The 25,429-nt window shown below is 35.7% G+C and overlaps 1 protein-coding gene across 8 annotated transcripts in view; it reads left to right on the top strand.

Annotated features, from left to right (window-relative positions):
- Ih (hyperpolarization activated cyclic nucleotide gated potassium channel Ih) overlaps nt 1–25,429 on the top strand; it is a 91,818-nt gene that overhangs the window by 4,241 nt on the left and 62,148 nt on the right. For all 8 annotated transcript variants that reach the window (XR_012991400.1, XM_076306650.1, XM_076306647.1 and 5 more), the window contains exon 2: nt 7,816–8,086. Coding sequence is in view for 7 of the 8 variants with exons in the window: in XM_076306650.1 (XP_076162765.1) it covers nt 7,824–8,086 (263 nt within the window). In the remaining variant the exon portion in view is untranslated. The remainder of the gene's footprint in view (nt 1–7,815; nt 8,087–25,429) is intronic.

The raw sequence follows: 25,429 nt of genomic DNA, 5'->3' as shown, positions 1-25,429 counted from the left end.
CATAGATAAAAATGACGAATTGTCAATCCTACCAACTTTTCTAAAATTCTAGGCTACGTTGTCTTATTTTTGCATATTTAGTGGATAATTCAGTGTTTTCATAGATAACAAAAAATGCTCCAAAGGAACGCGTAATGTTATACGAACTGCGTTGTTTGTGACACCTTCGTTTGTGGTTGCAGGGAAGCCGGTTTCTCTTGTGGTTTGTCAGATAAAAAGCATAGATTCCAGGGATAATGTTACATACGATTACTTCGTTACTCGAAGTAGCATGCCAAAGCGCATCTTTCGTGGGAAATTCTTTGCTCGATTCAAATGAAAATAGAATATAAATGTTAAAAGAGAACAACTCTGAACATACGGAAAACTAGAAAATTTTATACTTAAGTAAATAAAAGTTAAATGCAAGTATACGAAAAAAAAGTAAAAAAGTTTGTATTCAATTTTTGTTTAAGTCTAAATTTAAATGTATGGAAGCTGAATATATAACAAAAATCTAGTTAGTTCGGTTGATCAGTGTACTGTTAGGGGTAAAATGTTCAACAAATGTAACTACAGGATTTCCACCTCACTGAGTATGCTGAGGTTTCAAATCTGAACACTGGAAGGGTTAGATAAATCTATCTTTTAAAAGTAAATTTCCATTCCACTTAAGTAAGTGTTGCATTCAATTAAAACAGAATCGATATATTTAATTAAAATAAAAACTATTCAAAATTAAACTGATTCGACACGGTATTAAGGATTGAGATATAAATAAATAAATGTTTCCTTACGTCTTTGTAACGATCTCTCTAGAATAGCTTTACTGTACGATAATCGAAGTTGATTTGTTTGATTCTTGTATCACAAAGCTTCATTGAATATGAAAACCTTCGAGCGTCAAATAAAACGTGGCTAAATAAAAATGGTGAATTATGGAGCCTGTTTTCCGCAGACGGTTTATTCGTTTCATAAGAGTCGATTAACATACTGGTTTTCGTGGACGGATTTACAAAAAGCCATTAAATAATATTTTTTTACTATTTCCATGCACCGCTATTAAGTTGAATGATTAACGATTACGAGCTTCAGATGGTACAACATCGAACCTCTCGCGCTTCTAAGTCTCCTAATCGCATCTATGTATATTTACGTTTATTTCTAACATGACATACGATTCGTTGAAAATTATAGTTACAAATATCTTGAACGAATTTACCAAACCCGAGAGATAAAAAAAGCCCTTTGTAATTTAGTTGACGTCAAAATTTCTAAAGAGATTTTTTCTTTGTCTTTCATTTATATATATATATAATGTACCATGAAATTGAGAAATAAATTTAGGCTGAAACAACTGCAGTTTTTGTATTTGATTAAAAATAAACGTTACGTTTATTACGTCTATACTATGTACTCAATTTTTTTTCTTTAAGTAGTAGAAATATTTTTTTTAAATTGTCCGAAGAAATTTCAAAGGCAACCACACTATTCGCAGTGTTATTTTACCATCTCAATCATTGTCGAATTTACATTTGTTTTATCCACGGAGTTTTCAAGACTGCGAACAGGAAATAACGAATAAATCAAATAATGCAAATTTTTGTCCGCGCATTATCGTCAGCAATTTATAAAAACATACAAACGAAGGAAGAATGTCACGAATAGTAAAATAATAATAATGCATTGATATTACAAGTGTTTTCATCTGGAAAAAGTCTCTAGGAATTCAAAGAATCATGAAAAGTTTATTTTAGAACAATTAATCTTCTTGATGAAAATTCCATGCACAATGTAAATATTAGGAATCATTTACCGAGATGAAACTTTGAAAATTATGCGAATCACATGAAACTAAAAGCTCTTAAAAGTCTGTAAAATTCTTAAACGATTATGTAATTTCTATTTGCAAAGCCTTGTACGATTACTCAAACAATCCTATATTTTCCAGAATTTGAACTGCTTTAAATTGGTATTTTAGATCATTTGTTCGTTCGTGTACTCTTACGACAGGTGCAGGTCACTACAAGAATGATAGAGCAATCAGTATAGTTCTCTATTCGTTAAACTAGTATGTATCTCTATTCATAGAACCACCCAACAATTTCAATTCTTTTAATCGTTAAAATATCGATCGTATACTTTTTGGAGATAATCTAATCACCATAACTGCTATTGATACTACCAAGATATAAATGGGAAAGTAATTCTCACATATCTCGAAACGTCGAACATGGATAATTAAAGTCTTCCAAGTTCGTTGGAACATTCGAGACTTTCAATACAACGCATCCAACTTTATTAATTCACCGAAATCCTTCAGAGCTTTCGAAGACTCTCAAGATTACGTAACTTGAAACAATGATCCGATCCAATCTCAGTCTTCGAGCAACGCGTGATGTGTTACAGACCAATTTTAACAAAACTTCGTAACTGAATGAAGAATCGAAAAATATCTGATCCATGTTCTGTCGTTCGCTTCTCACATTTAATAATTCGTCATATTTCGAGCCGTAAAGATCGTGTCTTGTCCGCCAGTACTTAAAATGCAACTCAACAACTTAAAAACGATCCTTGAGATGCGTGGGTCGAGCATGGTTGGGTGGACTAGTGGGCGTGAAACCTAGCGATGATACTTAAAGTCACGTAGCTATCGGTTGTCACTATGGTATCGTTCAATTTATTTAATTAATGCGACTATTAACAAATTTGGTAAAAACATTACGTTTCTTACTTTTGTTAAATTATATACTACTAATTTATTACAATTGTTTCTAATTTATTAACTTTACTTGGATCACTTTCCTTTTCATTACATAGTTATACATTTATACATTGATACGATGATGATCGGAATACCTAGTCACATTGATGAATTAAGAATATATATATATATATATATATATATATATATATATATATATATATATATATATACATAGAACAAATTAAACTATTGTAATATACCAATATTTTTTATTCCCATAATACTTCTAATTTATTAACTTTGCTTGGATCACTTTCCTTTTCATTACATATTTATACATTGATACGACGATGATCGGAATACCTACAGTCACATTGATGAATTAAGAATATACGTACATACATAAAACAAATTAAAGTATTGTAATATACCAATATTTTTTACTCCCATAATATTTCTAATTTATTACAATTGCTTCTAATTTATTAACATTACTTGGATCACTTTCCTTTTCATTACATATTTATACATTGATACGACGATGATCGGAATACCTAGTCACATTGATGAATTAAGAATATACGTACATACATAAAACAAATTAAAGTATTGTAATATACCAATATTTTTTACTCCCATAATATTTCTAATTTATTACAATTGCTTCTAATTTATTAACATTATTTGGATCACTTTCCTTTTCATTACATATTTATACATTGATACGACGATGATCGGAATACCTAGTCACATTGATGAATTAAGAATATATGTACATACATAAAACAAATTAAAGTATTGTAATATACCAATATTTTTTACTCCCATAATACAATCCAAACGAGGAACATTACACAGAATTGTCTATATTTCGGAGCAACGTTTATCAAAAACCACATCGATACTTGGGACACTCGCCCAACTCGCCAAGTTTCATCAAAACAGACCCTAACCCTAATCTGAAAATCCATGAACAAAGATCCTTCACCGAATGATACACACCGTGCGGGACTCCCATCTCTCGTAACCCTATCCGTGTCCCTTCAACGCGTATAGGCGTTCTCCGCACGCGAACCGTGTCCCGCCGATCCGAAAACTTCAAAGTACACTCGGCGCGTCGAGTTTCACCGAAACGTTTCGGCAACCAGTCACGTGGTGTTCCCCCCCTGTAAACGCGCGAGAAACACCAGTGCACCGTTTCAGAAACGCGAAGTATTGCGCGCCACATGAGATAATTTGCATCAGCGTGGGGAGGCTCGTAACATTCCAGCCGGCTGGCAGTGTCAAGGTTGACGGAGGATTGTCGCGAGGATTTGCATGCGGCCGGTTGCTAAGAATCGAAATAAGCGACTCCTTGGTTCCACAATAAAACCGGTCAGTGCTTCTCTCTCCGTTCCCTTTCTACCTTCTCCGCTGCTTTCGCCAGCGGTCGCTTCTTTTTCCTCGTGTTCCGCTCGTCATTAGTCAACCTCTGCTCCGGGGGACCAGTTACGCGGTAAAACGGGGCAGACCCGTACACGCGATCCTTAGGCTCGTTTCGGGCGATGGCCGACGTTCCACCGCGCGTCACTACACTGAACGAGCTGCGGAGACCGCTGTTGCAAAAACAGGGACAGCTGAACGACGACACCAGCTCGAAGGGTTGCCCCAAGTTCATCGCTAGCTGGCCGGAACTTTACTCGCGTAAAACGTTGAGATCTGGTGAGTTGTACGTGCCCTTCTGCTTCTGATGGTCTTCGATCCGTGCTCCGTGAGAGTAGAACGATTACGTGAACGTTTTAGTACCCAAACGGTAGATCCGAGGACTACCGGGAACCTGGGTAGCTCTCGTACAACGAGAATTCGTTTCTTATTGTTGTTGAGAATTTGAACGATAAACGTTCGAATTCGTTGTAAATTCAATCGATGGATCAAGAATCGAAATTCCATTATTGGATAAGTGAAATAGTAACGCATCAATTTTTAAGTGGTGGAGACAGTAGGTTCGTGGACTATTGGAACCTAGACAGTATTCTATTGGGTTGTTCGGAAAGTCGTTTCGTTTTCCAAATTGGAGAATATGTAATTTGATAAGATGTTTATACACTTTAAGAAAATCGTATTTTATTTTCAATAGAAAATATAACGAAACGACTTTCCGAACAACCCAATGTTTCATTGAATTCATGAATAGATTGATCTGTACAGTATGCACGATTACTGCTACAGTAGGAATTCGTTGGAAGATCTTATACAGGATATCTAGCTACGATATAGTTTGAAGGGACAGTTCTTATAGATTTAAGAATAAAATATAAACATCAAGAATAAAGAGACATATCGTTTCAGTAGGTCTTCTACAACCATTGTACTTCTCTGGTAATTCTTTATACATATACTGAGTAATTTATTTATTGTTTGTGATCAAATTCTTGCTCTCTGAAAACTATTCTCGTGTTCCAATAGTTCTAAAATGTTAGTTTTTGAATCCAATTTCTGAAACATGTCTCTTGAGACGGTAGTATGATTTCTTGCAATGGCTCTTCGTGTGTATAAAATGATTCTTTGATTTTGTCGTGTGGTAGCCAAATTTGCGCGTTATTATTTATAACGCTGCAATATTTATCCACTTATCAACTTCAATTTTCGGTGTTCAGCTTCTCGAACTCCAAGAACTGTATTTTCTTAGAAAATCCCATCGTTGGGATACTTTTCTACTTTGGTGGGTTCTCCAGCACATTCCTTTTGTTGTAGTAATTATTCACGTGTAGAAAATGCTCGACTAACGAATTCCGAAACAGTTTCAAGGTAATCATTTTCTTACTCTGTTGGAGCTATCTCATAAGACGGTAAGAAACTTGAGCTACGTTTCAGCAGTTCTTCAGAAGTTTTCCCGGTATCCTGATAATTATTCATGTATATGAGATGGTACTTTCATGAGTTTTTTCCTCTCTGAGAACTACTTTCGGATATAATTTCGTACAGACAATATGACTGTTCTGAAAATTGTCTCTCACCGTGATACATATTTATACGAACGAGATGATGATACTTTCATGAGTTTTATAGTAAGCGGCTCCGTAATATTTACAAAATTATAGAGTCGATCCCACTGTTTTCTGAAACTATTGATTCGAAACAGAAAACACAGTCTCCCTTTAATAATCGTTCTCACAATATCTTCACCGGATCATGCGCGAGAAATGATGATTTTCCTGATTCCGGTGTTACACTTTCACCAGGGTACAGTTGTTTTCCTGGTTTACCGATCGCTCGAGAGTTTCCAATGAGATGCATAAGATCCAATGCTACGTAATCCGTTTCAACATGTACAGTGAATAACAGTCAAGTTCCAATTCAGATTTTCCGAAATTCAACGATTGTTTCTGAGAGATCGTTGTTCCGATAAGTGCATCTGTTGACCAGTATTCATCTTCTTCGAAGAGCTTCCTTTGTTTCGCTTCAGAAATTTGCATATCGATCCAATATTTTATTCACAATACCACTTGTATTGTGTCGCTTATTTACATCTTCGTAACAAGTCGATTTCGTCATTCGTTTTAATAAAACTAGGTTAGCATTAAAAGGTTCAATCTTCGATTTTTATTTTTACACTGTGCGTTTTAGAACAAATTAAATACATAGAATTAATAAAAAAAAGATTAATCTGAACACTTACACTGTGTCACACTTATTTGTAGTGTTCAGATAGTATTCAGGTATTTATACTCAACAACAGATACATAATTTTGCTATTTATAAACACTTTCGTAACGTTTCAGAAATTATACAAAAATTTCTTCTCTAATATTGAACGTTCTCATGAAAATTTTCTGTAAAAGTAAGTAAAGTGAAGCAATATAAAATTAGTTATAACTCGGTTCAAAAGTAGATAAAACAAAACTTTCTATAAGCTTTTTTTTTCGTTGTATCCTTGAAGCTATGACCAAGTTTTATCAAATATTCGTTGCTACTTTCTACAGTTCGTTTATTTTCATCGATTATTGAGCCAAAATTTGAGATAAAAGTAAACCCAAGAAACGATTCTTTAGATTCTGATCTCCATTTGTGAGTGTTGTATACATTATAAACAGAAGAATAATTGCAGAGAATTCTCTTAGTAACTGTATTTAATAGAACGAACGGTGCCTGGAGGTTTTTACGTTTCACATATAACTGTTGATGGTGCGTATGGTGTGTTTGGGAGCTAGAAAGGAAGTCGATGAGAGGTTGGAATGAGCTCGCATGTGTGTCGATGACTGTGGAGGGGAGGTCGTGTAACGTAGCAGTCTGTTTTATGTTGAATTGTGTGAAACACAACGTGGGAAATAATATACAAAAATCAGTGAATATTTCACAAATTTACATTTCATTATCATACTGTTTGAGAGCGTACAGATTCCTCAGAAATGTTTAATATCCATTTCAGACTTGAATTGATACGATAATAACCGGTTAAACTTTACAGCTAGATTAAGGACAAAAATAGGAGAAAAAATTCCATAAAAATAATTAAAATTATCTCAACTGTGTTCTTACTCCCGAGTTACAATCAATTCCCTTAATCACTGCTGTATTTCAAATTCTAAAGTACAATAGAAACAGAAAGCAAAATTTATCATACACATACACCCATACGTATACACACTGTATCTTATCTACCTCTCCCAATTGAAAAATATTCACAAATCGTTAGTTGCCTATCTAGTGGCTCAAACTTTACAAATAATTACCCGACCGTTTACGTTTCTCTGAAGATTAGATATAACCTCGACCTGCCTCAAAGTCTCGCCAAAAGGACGACTCTAACTTAAAGTCTCCAAAAATTGTCCAACAGTTTAAGTACATAGGGTAGTTCTAAAGATTAGATATAACCCAGACCTGCCTCAAAGTCTCGCAAAAAAGACGACTCTGACTTAAAGTCCCCAAAAATTGTCCAACAGTTTAAGTATATAGGGTAGTTCTGAAGATTAGATATAACCCAGACCTAACTCGGAATCTCGCAAAAAGGACGACTCTAACTTAAAGTCCCCAAAAATTGTCCAACAGTTTAAGTACATAGGGTAGTTCTGAAGATTAGATATAACCCAGACCTGACTCGGAATCTCGCTGAAAGAAACTATACTAACGCAAGGACTCTCTGTTTTTAGGCAACGAGATGAATTATAAGGGAAGTGGGAAGGTCCACTTCGGAGTGGACGATGTGTCCCTCTATGGGACACCGAAGGAGGAGCCTGGCCCGGGTCTACCGGGCCAGGAAGTCAAGCAGAGCTTCCTGAAGAATCAACTTCAAGCCCTATTCCAGCCAACGGACAACAAATTGGCTATGAAGCTGTTCGGCAGCAAGAAGGCCCTAATGAAGGAACGGATCAGGCAAAAGGCTGCAGGTCACTGGGTCATCCATCCTTGTTCCAGTTTTCGGTGAGTCTTTCCGCAGCCTATCAAACTATTTCACCCCGACAGGCAACGATATCGACCGCGTGGAGTCCCCAACGCGATGAACTCGAAGACTTTGCACCCAACAAAGCCTGGAAAGACCTACACCCAACCTGGAAGACCAGGTTTTAGTTGGTGTAGCGATCTACATTGAGATCTGTGGTCTATATAGGGGTGTAGAACAAGATGAATCGTCAGATTTTGGCGATGGGATCTTTAGAGGACACGGTACAACAATCTTTTCAATCTTGATACTTTAACTAGCAGACAGAATGTGCTGACAAAGTGATCTAATATACTTTCCTAACGTATCCGTGCAACTTGTGTACAGGAGACGTCACAATTAGTATCACCTAAGTTGATTCCTCGTTGAAAAGTAAATTCGAAACGTTGAACAAATTTTTGTCTCTAGCGGAGTTTATTTCTGGAAATATGATTCGCAAAATGCATTGAGTATAGAAGTGTTTGGTGGAATGTTAGGTTCGTGGAATCTCAGTACGAGTCACTGTGTTATTGAACACAAGATTTTGGAATACAAGTTCTCGAGATACATTTATTTGAAATATTTTATATTTACCAATTAATTAAAGAAACATTGGAGATGCTCTACCTGTTGAAATTCTCACTATTTTATCAAAACTGTTTGCACCCGTTAAAACTTGTTGCTTCGTTTTAAAAGTTACTACATGTCCTTGAAATTGTCCTGATCCTCCAGTTGAATCAAACCAAACTGATTGCTCAAGGCTACTGAGGAGTTATCCCCACCACTCTTTGTCTCTCAGAGAGTCTCTCAGGAATCACTTCTGGTGTACCACTCTGTAGCAGAAATGACCTTGAGCCAGCAATTGAATTTGATCCAACTATAAACAAAAGCCCATTATTTACGCAAACGTACACATGTGAAGTTACATACGCGTCGATTCAATGAATCTTCAAAACTGATCCCTCGAAAACGTCACCTATTGATCTGATCCACGTACCGTTGCACCGTTGAACAATCAGCTTTTCTTTTCGAATAAATTATAAAATGCTCCACACGGAGTATCAAATTGCCGAAGCCTTATATTAAGTTCATGTATTGTACCGTCGAAGGGGAGATGATTGTTTCTGACTCTGACCAGTTTGGTTTGAACTGGGACGGGAGCTGAAGCGCCCTCGTTGATCGGTTTGATTTGTTTAAAAAGCAGACCGCGAAGAGTCCCGATTGTTGTAGACACAGACCGTCGAAGTCTATCGGTAAAAGTAAGATTCCGTACGTGCACGTTCGTTAACGGAGAGTGAATTTGAAGGATTTTGCGCGCGACAACGTGGACCACTCGTACCTGTCCTAATTACCAATTAAAACGTCTAATTAAAGTGCTTTGCCACGGTAGCAGGAATTCGAATCGAGCGAAATGTTACATCGAACGTGTTTCTTCGTCGCGATTGTGCGCTGATCGGCTCTGACCTAGTTCGCAATCTCGTCGGAGAAAACAATCGATGATAAATCTGGCTGTGCTGAATAACACATGACTCCTATAAACACGCTTCCGGCAGTGGCGTAAAAATATAGAACGCTTCTAAAATGTTTGGATGAACTTCGCCAGCCTCAGGGACTTTTAACAGCTGTCTGTACAGGGTGTATCAAGACACGTGAACGGAACTTGAAGAGTGAATTCTACGATCAAACGCGAGGAATATAATTCCTCTACAGATTCATCGTATTTGACCTTGTTTAGGTGTCGCATCGATTTCTGTATTTCAATTATTCTCGTTACTATCTGAGCTAACGTAGAGTTCTCGTCTAAGCCATTTCTCGTGGACAATTTTTGGAAACGATTCGCTTCGACTTGAACGTCTTTTCGTTGACCTAACGCGGTTGAAAATTTTTTGCATTATTACGATTCGCTGATTTTCGTCACTGGGTTATTATTAGTATCTTTTTCATTATTAAAACACTTTATTTGGGCATATTGTAACAAAGTGTATAGTGATAAATTGATTATCTGCTGAGAGCTGCTTTCAAACATAATCTCAAATACCATTGTGCTGTAGATCATAAATTTTAGGTGACCTCACATGTAAAAATTGCCCTGGCTTTTAAATCGTGTAGCAATTCACGCTTTCAAGTGATGATTTTTACGCTTATTTATATATATTCAGTCCCAATTTCATCCTTTGATAAAAATTAAAATTTGTACACTCGTCACTATATTCTCCTTTCTTTCCTTGAGAATACATATGTGTGAACACAAGTTCGTTCGGATTATTTTTAATTGTGTGTTATTCCAATAATTTCTAAAAAAAAGTTTCAATTTGGTATAATTGAAACAGTTTGAATGATCTTGTGTTTGGGCTCACCTTCATCGGGAGAACTTCGCCATTCGACAGATAACGCTTCTACAAAGATATGACGAAAGAAAAATTTCATTTCGATCATCAAGTACATGTAAAGCGAGACTCGCTCGTTGTTGCTCTATCTCTCTCGCTCTCGTTGCATCTTATCTATGTTATCTATGCATCTTATATCGAATAGTCTCGAGTCTCAGCCCCAGATGAAAATCGCAATCTATTCTGCTCTCGCACCCACTGATTGTCCTGATTTTGTCGCTGATAATATTTACAATAATAATAATAATCGTTAACAGTTTGTGTTAGCGTTTTCGTTATCGAATAAAATTATCTTTCTAGGCTTGAAGATTTTATTGGATAGTTCGGAAAGTCGTTTCGTTTTCCAAAATGGAGAATATATAATTTAATAAAATATTTATACACTCTAAAAGAAATCGTGTTTCATGTTCACCGAAGCAAAAACGAAATGACCTTCCGAACAACCTAATAGATTTACTTGCCACGAGCAAGTCATCCGGTCTTAAAATTTCCCAGGCCCTACTTATATCCTTGCGTGTCAGACCTGTTGGAAGAATTATAGACACTTTGGGGATACCTAGCCTTTGTCTTCCGCGACAGGATAAAGCACTTTCTCGTATCGGGGTCGAATTCCTCGGCCGGCCTGGTCTCGAGAACTGGAATGCGTCTCTCCACGGCGACATATTTCGAAGAAAGACCGAACAAAGAAGGTATTCGTCCTGCGGGAGCAGGATAACGCGTTCCTTTGGGCATGGTCGATCGATTCTAGTCGTCGCAACGACGTTGGTCTAGTTTGGTATAAAGGTGTAGCAGGAAATCGTTGTTTCCGGTGACATTCGGCTCGTACTTTCTTGAAACAATTTATACGGGACGCGGTCTGGTCTTATTCTTGCAGGAAGTGCTAGAATTTTCTGAAAATTCGAACTTTCTATCGGTAAATGCAGCGTGGATCCGATGGATCCCGAACCGTGGAATTGTGCCTTGGACAGTGCACCATGACTGATGACGGGACCAATTCAATTGGTACAAACCTGTAGAAACTCTCAAACCATTTAGTTCAGGTATATTAAAATGATTAAAGATATTAAAATAAATTGTCACCGACATTAGTGAGTAAAGTAAAACTAATTACTTTTAAATTGCACAAATGCATAACGATGCAAATTATACCTACCGCAGATTACATTTCATTATGACGAGTAATGAAGATTAATAGTTGTTTATTTCGCAATGTATCTTTAGGTGAATATTATCGATTGATTAGCGAGATTTTCCAATGAAAATGAATCCTCACACGACATTACTCGGACTGCTGTTAATTCGTTTCTTCTTAAAACAGTGGCAAGATTTGACAGAAATGATTCGAATAACGTGTAATTAAAAACAGCCAGAACGAGATCGTGCTCGGACTCATTTTCATAGAGAGAACTTAGATAATCGTGGAATAATAGAAACTCGCCAACTTTTTCTTCGTAATAATGATTTTTTCGATATTATTAATATTGCAAAGTATGTTTCGTAAGCAAAACTAGCAATCCGGATAATGTGGAAGGCATACGACCCACACGACTCGAAAGTTGTCTGAAATTGACCCGGCGGCGAACGTGTTCAAATAGTTTGATACGAGAGTATCAGTTTCAAACGTAAATGCAACGATGGTATCGAAACACGTCTCAGTCTTATCACTGTCCATATCCATTCATGAATGCTTGCACCAAGCGCTCGTCGTTCCAATCGTTTGAAATTGCCCTACCGCTGAGAACCTTGCTTAATTACCTATAACAATGAGAATATTGTCTTTAGTTTCCGTGAAACCTGAAATTTTCATTCGAACAGCTGCTAACAATCCTAGTATTCTATTTTCTAACGACTCGAAGTTACTAACGCAGGAGAAATTGTTCAATTATGCATCTGCAAGCTCCCTGTGTGATGGGGCCTTCTAATGTTCAAGCGATGTGAGACGCTTGAATATTCACCAGAGTCTGGCTAGCTTTCAGAAGTTCTAACCTCCAACAAAGTCGTATAATCCCTATCAGTAAATGATCAACAACTTTGGTTCTAAACGAGCCATTTGAAAGACATCAAAGGACCACGGAACTATCATTTGGATGACTTTAGAGTGTAGTTTATGACCATCGGAAAACTGTGATTTCTATTTACAAGTGACGAGAAACTGTAGGCTCAAATAAACATTTTGTTGAACAACAAAGGATCTTAGAATACTCTCTGTTGTAAGAAACTGAGAAATATTGTTTAAATAACATGTCGATGTAACTTATAATCTTCAGAAAATTATGTTTTCTGGCTACAAGTGACCAGAAACTATAAGTCCAAGTAAATAATTTGTTAAATCTAACAATTTATAGTTAAATCTAATTTGTTAATCTAAGATTTTTAAAAATCTTAGAACACTCTCTGTTGTAAGGTCCTAACAATTTTCATTTGAACGATTCATAACCTTCAAAACATTATGATTCTTATCGACAAATGACCATACAGTGTACTTCCAAACGAGTCATTCAAAATATACTAACTGTCACTCTTTACTGTCATAAATGAATAATAATCATACAGTGTGTATCCAAAAAAAAGTAAGTCTAGTCTATGTTCGACTCTCGTCAAAGATGATTCGATCTGACAACTTCGGGATTAGAAACTACAGGTCCAAGTAAATAATTTATTAAACACTAAAGAATCTTAGAACATTCTGTCGTAAGGACCTAACAATTTTCATTTGACTATCATTTTGGGTCCTCCCAATGTAATTACATTACATTTGATTATTCATTTTCATTTTCATCAAACAGTATGATTCCTATCGACAAATGACCATAGAGTGTACTTCCAAACGAGTCATTCAAAATACAGTGTGTATCCAAAAAAAAGTAAGTCTAGTCTATGTTCGTCTCTCGTCAAAGATGATTCGACTTGACCACTTCGGGATTAGAAATTATAGGTCCAAGTAAACAATTTATTAAATGTTAAAGAATCTTAGAACACTGTCGTAACCCTAACAATTTTCATTTGAACAATTCATAACCTTCAAAACATTATGATTCTTATCGACAAATGACCATACAGTGTACTTCCAAACGAGTCATTCGAAATATACTAACTGTCACTCTTTACTGTCATAAATGAATAATAATCATACAGTTTGTATCCAAAAAAAAGTAAGTCTAGTCTATGTTCGACTCTCGTCAAAGATGATTCGATCTGACAACTTCGGGATTAGAAACTACAGGTCCAAGTAAACAATTTATTAAACACTAAAGAATCTTAGAACATTCTGTCGTAAGGACCTAACAATTTTCATTTGACTATCATTTTGGGTCCTCCCAATGTAATTACATTACATTTGATTATTCATTTTCATTTTCATCAAACAGTAGGATTCCTATCGACAAATGACCATAGAGTGTACTTCCAAACGAGTCGTTCAAAATATATTAACTGTCACTCTTTACTGTCATAAATGAATAATAATCATACAGTGTGTATCCAAAAAAAAGTAAGTCTAGTCTATGTTTGACTCTCATGAAAGATGATTCGACTTGACCACTTCGGGATTAGAAACTATAGGTCCAAGTAAACAATTTATTAAACTAAAGAATCTTAGAACATTCTGTCGTAAGGACCTAACAATTTTCATTTGGCTATCATTTTGGGTCCTCCCAATGTAATTACATTACATTTGATTATTCATTTTCATTTTCATCAAACAGTAGGATTGCTATCGACAAATGACCATAGAGTGTACTTCCAAACGAGTCGTTCAAAATATATTAACTGTCACTCTTTACTGTCATAAATGAATAATAATCATACAGTGTGTATCCAAAAAAAAGTAAGTCTAGTCTATGTTTGACTCTCATGAAAGATGATTCGACTTGACCACTTCGAGATTAGAAACTATAGGTCCAAGTAAACAATTTATTAAACTAAAGAATCTTAGAACATTCTGTCGTAAGGACCTAACAATTTTCATTTGGCTATCATTTTGGGTCCTCCCAATGTAATTACATTACATTTGATTATTCATTTTCATTTTCATCAAACAGTAGGATTCCTATCGACAAATGACCATAGAGTGTACTTCCAAACGAGTCATTCAAAATACAGTGTGTATCCAAAAAAAAGTAAATCTAGTCTATGTTCGACTCTCGTCAAAGATGATTCGATCTGACAACTTCGGGATTAACGATGGGGTTAACAGCCTCCGGTGTCGCGTCGCCAAAAACCGATGCAGTTCTTGGAAACGAAAGGGACGTGTGTTTTTCAAGAATCCGCCGTTATAAATACCATCACTCGGTGGGATAGCTGTCCGCGCGCGCGCGAACCTCACTATTTTTAGCCGAACCTTTAAACGAGCATCTGACATCTGACGCGTTGGGATCGGAGGTCATTTTTATAGTTAGATTCCGTGGACTGTAAATACGTCTTGCTTCCTGAATTGAATCAGAATAGATCAACCTTGTTCATCACCAGGGAAATCCAATAATTGCGCGGAATTTTGAGACGCGAGATTGAGCAATGACTCCGTGGAACTCGTCAACTTGAATAACGTGGAATTTCGTTACGCGTGGGGGGAGTGCTATTCGAACGTTCATCGTTTTGTCGAATTGTCTATCGAAATTTACCACATTGCCATCGTCCAAGCTCTTGTGTGCACGTCTTGCATTCGAAACACTTTCGTGTTTATTTCGATCTCGGTTATTTTACAGGGTACTTGACTGAGAGAATTGATGAGAGAAAACACGATATTCTAATTCGTCTTTTACGACATACCGCTGTGAACCATTGCGATAAATTAGTCACACGTTTTAGTATACAAGAGCACGTCACGTGAGTTTTAGAAATTTTATTTGACTGCAAAATAGAATAATTTTATCAAGTGTTGCAGAGTATTAGATACTTTTATTTTATTTTTGATAACGAATAGTTTATGGAGATCAATCATTTCTTCAAATTTTACCAGTCAAAATAATCTTCGAAAAATTTCGCAAGTGGAAGTTACTCGAGTTTCGCAGTTGAATAGCGAAAAAGAAATATTTAATTCTCAATCATTTTTGAGAAAGTCCAAATACCGATTCATGGATTTTTGATAATAAATTTTACAAATTATACAATTGTTCTGTATTGTCACTGATATGTAGGAAGTAATACAACATATATGTGTATACAATATATGTATATTTTTATTTTCAACGTTTCAACCATTTTAATTTTGGGTTTTCAATAAAATCTACTTGTGTAACATTACATTACATTACATTATATTACATTACATTATTTTAGGTCCTCAATAGGACCTACTTATCTAACATTACATTACATTATATCACATTACATTATTTTGGGTCCTCAATAGGGCCTACTTATATAATGTTACATTACTCTATTGAGTAGTATTAAACAATGAAAAAAATTTTACTTGTATGCTTGCAATATACAACTTACACAGGTATTATTTTGGGTCCTCGATAGGACCTACTTATGTAATGTTACATTACTCTATTGAGGGCCCAAAATTAGAAGGATTGAAACGTTGAAAATAAAAATATACATATATTGTATATATTTACATACACGTTGTGTTACTTCCTACATATCAGTGACGATACAAAACAATTATATAATTCGTAAAATTTATTATCAAAAATCCACTTCGTGATATTTATGGCAAAACAGCATTAACAATATGCGAAGAATATTAAAAGATTTTACGTCTCGAACAAACTGTGTGTATGCTTCGAAACATTCCAGTGAAATTTTTCAACTACACGTAACATACGTGTCTAATACTTTGAAATTTCTTAAGCGTTTATACCGGTTTAAATAAGGAAATGCTGCAATGTTGTTTTATGAAAGAGACTAATAGCCAAAGCAATTAGAAATACGAGGATAATGATGAAATAAAATATTAAATTATCATTATTAGTATTCTAACACATTTTTTGCACAAATTGATTAAAAGTGTAAGAACACGATCATACCGAAGTAATTGCATAATTATGTAAAAGTGAAATGCTAATTTCAAATAGTATCTAATGTTTCACGTTTGTATGTTGTCACTTGTATGCATACTTAACTGCACATTCTTAATATGGAAATTCATAGTTTTTTTTTATATATTTTAATACATAACACTATGTATTATCTACATAGTAGATTCTTCGCGAGAAAATCGAGTAGGTATTCTAAAAAAGTTAGTATTCTGAAAAAAATTTTACTTGTACGTTTGCAATATACAACTTGTATTTCTTTGAAAATCTAAAATATTGAATGATGAACAATTTTTGATTACTTTCTCGCAATAATATAAAAGATTGTATACTTTGCTTTTATTGATATAAAAAATTGAATACGTTATTTTTATTTTTATTGTAGTCATTATATACTCTATTACAGACTCTTTGAGTTATGTAAATTTCTATTATATTTCGGATTCGTTGCACAGTCTACGAAATTTTTCATATGTAAATTCAATTATCGACTAAAATTGCGTTTCGAATATTTCATGTAGCTGGCCGTCGGAGAAAGAAGGTTAAAAGTTGGTCGATCGTTTTTTAAACACTAGCCAATCGAGAAAATCAATGAAATCGTAGTAGCGCAGCAACTTCGAATGTTTAATTAATGATCCGGTTCGATTCCGTAATTTCGATTTATAATTTCGTTTCTTCCGTGTTAGATTAACGCTTTACGGTCATCGTTCGTGACCCTTCCAATGGATCAGTTATGAATAAACCAAACTTTATGCAAATTCGACTGATGGACCGAATGAAATATAATCAAATTAATAATCGATAACACTTTAAAATGGCGTCAGAATTTGTACAACGTGTGAACTGAATATTCATTAAACGATAAATATTTGTTGATTAAAAGATCAAATTTGAATATTATAGAGATGTTTACGAAATTTCCTGAATTCAAAAACCATTTTTTATCTATGAAAGTTTGCAGTTTATAAGTTACAACGAATTTCGTAGATTTGAACAGAAAACGAACAATTATTGTTACATCGAAATTAGCAATTTCGTATTTTTCTACATTAAAAATTCTGTACTTTAAATGGAATCTTTGTATCGAATCTTGTCCAATTATCTGAAATTAAACTAATGCACAATTTCTTTAAAATACCGCAGTTCTTTAAAATAAAAGCAGTTTATTCTTTTTAAATATGACTTTGTAAAGTCAGTAATAAATCAGTTCGTCTGAAATCAATGATAATAATAAAATGACAAAATAATAATAAGTCTTCTTTACATCACGGTAGTAATGAAATTAAATAAAATTAAATAATACATAGAATTAAATTTATGTTAACTTAATAGCCTAATATAGAGTCAGTAATAAATCAGTTCGTCTGAAATCAATGATAATAATAAAATGACAAAATAATAATAAGTCTTCTTCACATCACGGTAGTAATGAAATAAATAAAATTAAATAATACATAGAATTAAATTTATGTTAACTTAATAGCCTAATATAGAGACAAAATACAACCTAACCCAATGACAATACCATGTATCAAATTAGTTGATATTCAAAGTGGAAAACGACAGAATCTACAAAACAATTTCGATAAGCCAGAAAATAGATGGGAACGATTCTGTCGGGAAACATTAACTGTAACGTTAAAAATATTTCACTGTCCGATTGAAGTTCTTTTCACGATAGAAGGAACCGGCAAATATTTTTCCTTCGCGTAAAATCTTCCCTTTCATCTGATTGTCAGTCGACGAGAATACGTTCGTACCAGTCGAGGAAGCTCGAAATGGGGTAAAGACTTCCACGAAAGACGCTTTCGACGAAACCGTGAATTTATTTCGTCCTACCTTTGCGAGCCATTAGCGAAATTAAGGAGCGGTGAAATTGAAACGTGTCGTGCTAGAAAGTCTAAAATATTTGGAGCGCTGGTAAACAAATTACTTATGAAACGCGTCGGATTTACAGTCACGTGTATTTTCAAACATCGATCTTAACCATTTTGATTAAAAGTGAATTTACCACGATTTCAAATACAAAGCAAAGAATCACGTTCGAATCGTTTCGTGATACTCGTTTTAAAGGTAATGTAGAATATATCATTTTATTTTCCATCACAGATAAATGAATTTCTTTCAAATCAATTTTTCATTGTAACCTTTATTTTTACAGACGTTTCTGTAGCGTTGTTAGATTCTTTACAAGTGTTAGTTGCGTAAATAAATAATGAAAGCTTAATGAATATACGCCCACTGTTTTCTGAGTTTGCGACACATAGTTTGGCCTCTCAAGGTCATCGAGGGTTAAACATTGAACGCAGTGTATTCCCTTTCGGATTGTCCTAACCTCGAAATTGGGAACTGAGACAACCTAAGAGGGACGTGTATACACTGTAGACTAAAGCGAAAGACAGGAAAAAATGGTACAACTTTGCAATAATTCGATACAACGCAATATTAAATCTAAAGTGATCAGAATTGCAGTACAGGACGTTCCCTTTCCATTTTCATAAAGTTAACTTAACATTTTTCAATCAAAGCTTGTCAAAGCCTGTTTAGAACCTTATTGTATAAAAACGTCTAGACATCGATAAGCACTATTTACTCCAGAATATATTCATACTCAGTATCCACTACCATTGAATCAAATCACAAAATCATTCGTCCTGAAGGCAAACTTCCCTCGCAAGGATCGCATTATCAAAAATACACCACACGGATATTATACAAACCGAAAAACCTCGAAGGAGAGTTTTTATTTCCAAAAAGTATCTCTGAAAGCATTAGAACCATCGAGAAGAGAAAGAAATAACGAAACGAAATTGAATCGAATGTGTATCATCGGCGAGGCACGGAAGATCGAATCTCTCGGTTCTCACAATAGAATCCTCTCGAGGAATAATCGGAACCGAGAGGATAAAGAAGAAGGAAGAGGAGGTAGATTGAGCGGTATGTTCGGCATAATGGCAGTTAGAATCATTCTGGCTGGAATCAGCTGTAAGAATGATCTCAGAATAATCATCCGATTAAGCGAGAGGAGGCTACTGTGTCACTACGGACACGTTGCTTTGAGGATCGCACGTGTCGCGCGTGTGCTCGTAGCTCTCTACGCGTGCACCGATTCCCTCCGCTGTTTTCAGCATGGTCGCGCGTTTATGGTTTTTCCGACTGCACCTTACAAGTCCATCGAGGCTCCTAAAATCTCCGATTTACGACCTGGCACGTATCTATATTTCCGAAGTGGATGAAAAAATGACTACAAGGTACAGTCAAAGTCATACCGAGCATTTTTTACGTCTCTGCTGTTTTATACCGGGTCATCTTCGGAAACTATAATAAACGATCGATCTAAAAGAAGAATGCGGTGCAACGCGAAATGGAATATTCAAGAAGGTAAATACACACGTGTATACAAGATGCTTCAGGTTTTCGTGTTCAAACTTCGTCAGTTTATTCTATGGGTCTGAATAAAACGAGAAATGTTACGTAAACGTAGTTCGTTTGGAAGTTTATTAAAAAATTACAACAAAAATGTGAAATATAAAAGAGATAATAATATTTACCATTTAAAATCGTCAACAGTTATTCCATTTCAAAATGTTTATCGTTCTTGACGCAATTGGCACAGTTTAATCGTTTCAGCGTTCAGTTCGTTGAGTGTTGCATAATTCAGTTACAGGACGATTAACGAATAATAGTAATAAATACCTTATCTATGAGTGCAGAGTAATTTCGCTTACGAGTGACAATTTTTACCCCGGATTCGAGTGATCATCTTCCGTTAATTATTTTTATACAGTACGCTCGGAGAGAACGATGCTTATTAGCCTCAATTAGAGGTAAATATCTTACGTACCCCGCTTTCAAGTAAATCGGTCACTCGAAAGCGGGAACTACCACGATAAATCTTATCATCAGCATTCTCCAACAACTTATGCCCTGGCTAAAAACATCGAGACATTGTATCGATGAACTTTAACTATTAACATTAATAGATAAATCAAAAACTGTTTTCCATAGGCGAAACTATATTTTCTTTATACATCGGGTTATCCGGAAAGTCGTTTCGTTCTCCAAAATGGAGAATATACAATTTAATCAAATATTTATTCACACTAGAAAAATCGTGTTTCATTTTCTCCAAAAGAAGAAAAAAAAAAAACGAAATGACTTTCCGAACAACCCAATACATCGAAACCTAATATTTTCGTGCTTGGAACAACAAGAAGATTCGATCCGCGTGAAAAAGTATGTTTCCATTGTTACTCGGGAAATAAAAAATGTAACTGCACTTGGCAGATAAAAACCGTCTGACGTACACCGTGTACGTGTAGGCATTCTGTAACGTTACGACGTAAACTGCGATTACAATCAGAGGGTCGGGAACAACTCGATTCGTGCAGGTTTGGTAACAGCACCAGCCAGGCGTCAGGTCCATTCGCGCGGGATGATTAGGCGTCCCGACGACCGGCGTCATTAGTCGGTCGGCGCAAGACCACGCATATCGCATCTCGCGCAGTTCATATTCACGCATTCCCTCGGGTCAATTAAGACGTCTCGTGGCTATTCTATCATTCCCGACCCCGGCATGGTTATGCAATTCCGCGTTGAACGCCATACGCAGGCCTGGCCCGTCTATTTCAGTCCCGTCGGTGAATCCTCATGGATCCCGCTGGTTGACTCTAATTTGATCACTTTTGTCGCAAATATGAAACGTAACCGTTAATGAAGTCGTGCGCATTGATTTTTTTTATACGAACACCGATCCCAGCAATTGTCTTCGTGTTCTTCTTCATCTTTAACCCTCCGTAATTTGAATCGCGGCTCGTGAGAAAAACAATGCGAAACAAGTGCAGATCAAGAGGTAACTTTTAACGGAAACCAAACATCCAAGTGTGTTGAATTTTGTGTGAGAAATCCTGGCGTAATTGACAGTTTTTACAAATTCTCTGATAGCTCGATGCTAAATGGACACTATTGCCGACGATAGTAGTGCACGATGGTGGAGAGATTAAATTAGATTTTTGGAAATACAGATACGTGGATTGAAATCAGGCATGGAGTTGTAAAAATAGTAGGAGCGACTAAGTGCTATTTATATAGTACCCACGATAGCCACGGGGCGTCGCTATCGTCAGTTGCAGAAACTGGTGGGGGTAACTCCGCGACAGTTAACTCGGCAGATACTCTGACACTTAGGGAGGCACCGATATGCTTTTTCCTCGAGAGATATGTATTCCTCTTTATTTCGACCATGCTTCATCTTTGCGTGTATCGAAATTTAAACATAATTCCTAACTTTACGACGATAGCTGTCTTCGATTTTTTCTGCGACTTTTAGAAAAATTCTCAGATTTGTTTCTTTCTCTTCAAAAGGTTACAAAATCTTATTATCTTCTAGATCTCCCGTTGAAAGGTACATTCGCGGATAGTACGAAGAATGAACAATCCACTCGTGTATTTCTATTGATTTAACGTCTTCGGTGCGTGGGTGTAAGGAAATGGGTACGTAAGAAAAACAGCAGAAATACCTGAAACGCATAATAACGTTAAAGACGTACATCTGTATCAACACGAGTAACGTAAAATTTGTAAGAGTGTGCAATTTGAGAAACGTCGGAAAAATAAATGATCAGGAAATATTTAATAAACAAAGACCAGGTGACGGTGTGTCCCAATCGTTGCATATCGTTCGATCATCGTTCCATATGGTCAATCTCTTATCACCAGCTCCGTTTGAACTTTCGTCCCGCGTGTCTGGAATGTCCAAGCGAGACAAAGGAGCCAAGATTAGCCTGGTTTCCCTGGCCCAAGTACAAACTGTTATTATCGAAGTCCGTACAATAGGACCGGGGAAGCGAAGTGTTGCTTGTTCCCTAACTGCACGGCTGTTTCACCTCGCGGGCTATCGAGTTTTATTCAGCGATTAATTAGGAAAAACGCTTAAGGGAAACTGCGCCGTTTTGTTAATACCCACCTGTTCCGGCTATCGTAGTTGTTCGCGTTCGCCCGTTGGAATTATAATCGCCGCGAAATTGTTTTCTCCATCGTTGAACGACGATAATAAACGATGGCGCAGACGCAAACCTTAAGGGAACACGATTTTGACGGTACCACGAACGGTTTGAACTTATCGCTCTGGATCAATTTTTTCTTTGCCAATTTTTATGCAAATACTTTGCACCAACTGGATCACTTGATATTTCTCAAGGTGGAAAACATTTTTGGAATACAAAAATTATTTCTACGTTTCCTGATACGTTTCTCGTTTACTTTCTAGAGCATAGAGGTACATAAAGTTACTCTAGATCAATCTTTTCTTTGTCCGATCTTTGTGCAAATGTAATACTTTGCATCTGGCTGAGTTACTCGATGTTTCTCAAAGTGGAAAACATTGTTCGAATACAAAAATTATTTCTACGCTTTTTGATACGTTTCTCTTTTACTTTTTAGAGCATAGAGGTACATAAGGTTACTCTAGATCAATCTTTTCTTTGTCCGATCTTTGTGCAAATGTAATACTTTGCATCTGGCTGAGTTACTCGATGTTTCTCAAAGTGGAAAACATTGTTCGAATACAAAAATTATTTCTACGCTTTTTGATACGTTTCTCTTTTACTTTTTAGAGCATAGAGGTACATAAGGTTACTCTAGATCAATCTTTTCTTTATCCGACCTTTGTGCAAATGTAATACTTTGCATCTGGCTGAGTTACTCGATGTTTCTTAAAGTGGAACACATTGTACGAATACAAAAATTATTTCTACGTTTCCTGATACGTTTCTCTTTTACTTTTTAGAGCATAGAGGTACATAAGGTTACTCTAGATCAATCTTTTCTTTGTCCGACCTTTGTGCAAATGTAATACTTTGCATCTGGCTGAGTTACTCGATGTTTCTCAAAGTGGAAAACATTGTTCGAATACAAAAATTATTTCTACGCTTTTTGATATATTTCTCTTTTACTTTCTAGAGCATAGAGGTACATAAGGTTACTCTAGATCAATCTTTTCTTTATCCGACCTTTGTGCAAATGTAATACATTGCACCAGCTGGATTACTTGATATTTCTCAAGCTGGAAAACATTGTTCGAATACAAAAATGATTTCTACGCTTTTTGATATGTTTCTCTTTTACTTTCTAGAGCATAGAGATAGATAACTTTGTTCATTCTCGTAGGGTTTGATAGAAGGTAGGATTTATATCTTGTTTGCTATCGATTCTATTAAAATTTTATGTATAGTAAAGAAGTTTTCAAATTTAATTTGCAATAACTTTCGTATATAAATCTTTTCCCCAAAATCGACGATAAGCATGATATCGTATATTTTATGACGGACGCATCCTTCCGGTAAGAATGATATTATGTAGAGCAGATTTTATGTCGTGTTATCCAATAGATGGACTCTAAGTTTTATATTAACCGCTTCAGATGTTTTTCTGTTTTGTAACTACAAGCAAATAAACAAAACTGAATTTTTGTATGTAGATTTATAAATTACGGAGTTGTCTAGGAACTTACAAATTACTTTACCACAGTTTAGTATAATAATTGTAGTAGGAGATTGCTTTTTAATAAATAAAACAATAAGTGAGAATAGAAGAATAACAAACAAAGACAAACGCTGACGACACAACAATAGAATGAAACAATAGACAATAATAAAGTACAACAAACAATAAGAAATAACAGGTAGTAATAAACAACAAGAATTAACAAGCAAAAAATACAAAACATAATACAAAAGTTTTTCACATCAGAGATGACAGTATTTTAGTATGATTTTTAAGCGATAAAACTATGTATAAAACAGAAGTTTATTATCGATGATCTTTTATTGATGATAGCACAAGTAGATATATTGTAGAGAATATGCTAATATATTATGTTTTACGGGGAAAAAGTGACAATCCAAGAGGAACGTTTTGCAACAGAAGTGTTTGAATCCGGTTGATCTTATAAATGTCATAGTTGTATGATAATCATCGCGAAAATTACCGTCGTGTGTTTACATTAGGCTAGAAAAGAGAGTACTTCCTGTCTTGGTCTAGTAATTAGCTGTAAACCGTGGTCCAAACATTTCAGACGATTACATGTTCTAGGAACATAAAATTATTCCGTAAGATACAGTGTGAAAAGTGAGACACTAAATCTAATAAGAAAAATAAACAAGAATAAAAAATAATCCGAAATCTTTCGGCAATTATTTTACAAAAATGTTCAGTTTGGTTTCAAAAACGTTTTAAATCGATCACCAGTTTAAGAAGTTTACAATTTTTATAAAAACCACCTCGTCTACCGTATCTTCAGAACCGATCGAATAATTAATACGAAACGAACAAATCTAGAAGTGTGATTAGTCTAAAGTTACAAAAATCGTAGTTAATTTATTAAATAAACATCGAACCTTTCGTTACACCGCAATTTCGAGATAACCTTCGTGGAAGGAATCGAATCTCATTTCTTATTCTATGAAAATATGTCTGCGTGGTTTCTCGTTCTGGCTCGTTCAGTGCGTTATCGACGTCGTTTCAGAAGTAACTCGATGAACAGAGAAATGATAACTTTATCGAACTTCGCGCTATTCCATCACGGATCATTTGGCTCGAAGGCGTCATATCTCGACGAGTTTTCGAATAAACGAGCAGGACCATCGTTCCTTTTGTCGATGATCCGACGTTCAACGATTTCTCGTCGACGCGCTTCGACTTCAATCAGCTTCGTCACGTGGCCAGCCATTACATAACCTGGTCTGACCGTGCCATATACCGGCGGTCCGTGTTAGCGGTAGGAAACCATTGTTTAAATTTGCAAACTACCTAATGATAGGACAGAGCCGAACAAGGCCTCTGCAATTTTCAACTGTCAGTCGGTTTCCGATCACATCTGCTAACTTTAGAACGACAGGAGAGTCATCGCACTTGGCGCGATGATAGGTATCCAGGAAACATGGGTGCTGGTTCTGGCTCCTAGGTAGTCGAATGA

This window comes from Ptiloglossa arizonensis, chromosome 3 (assembly GCF_051014685.1).
Source record: "Ptiloglossa arizonensis isolate GNS036 chromosome 3, iyPtiAriz1_principal, whole genome shotgun sequence".
NCBI classification, from domain to species: Eukaryota; Metazoa; Arthropoda; class Insecta; order Hymenoptera; family Colletidae; genus Ptiloglossa; species Ptiloglossa arizonensis.
The sequence above is the reverse complement of the archived record's forward strand: the minus strand, read 5'-3'. Positions and strand labels throughout refer to the sequence as shown.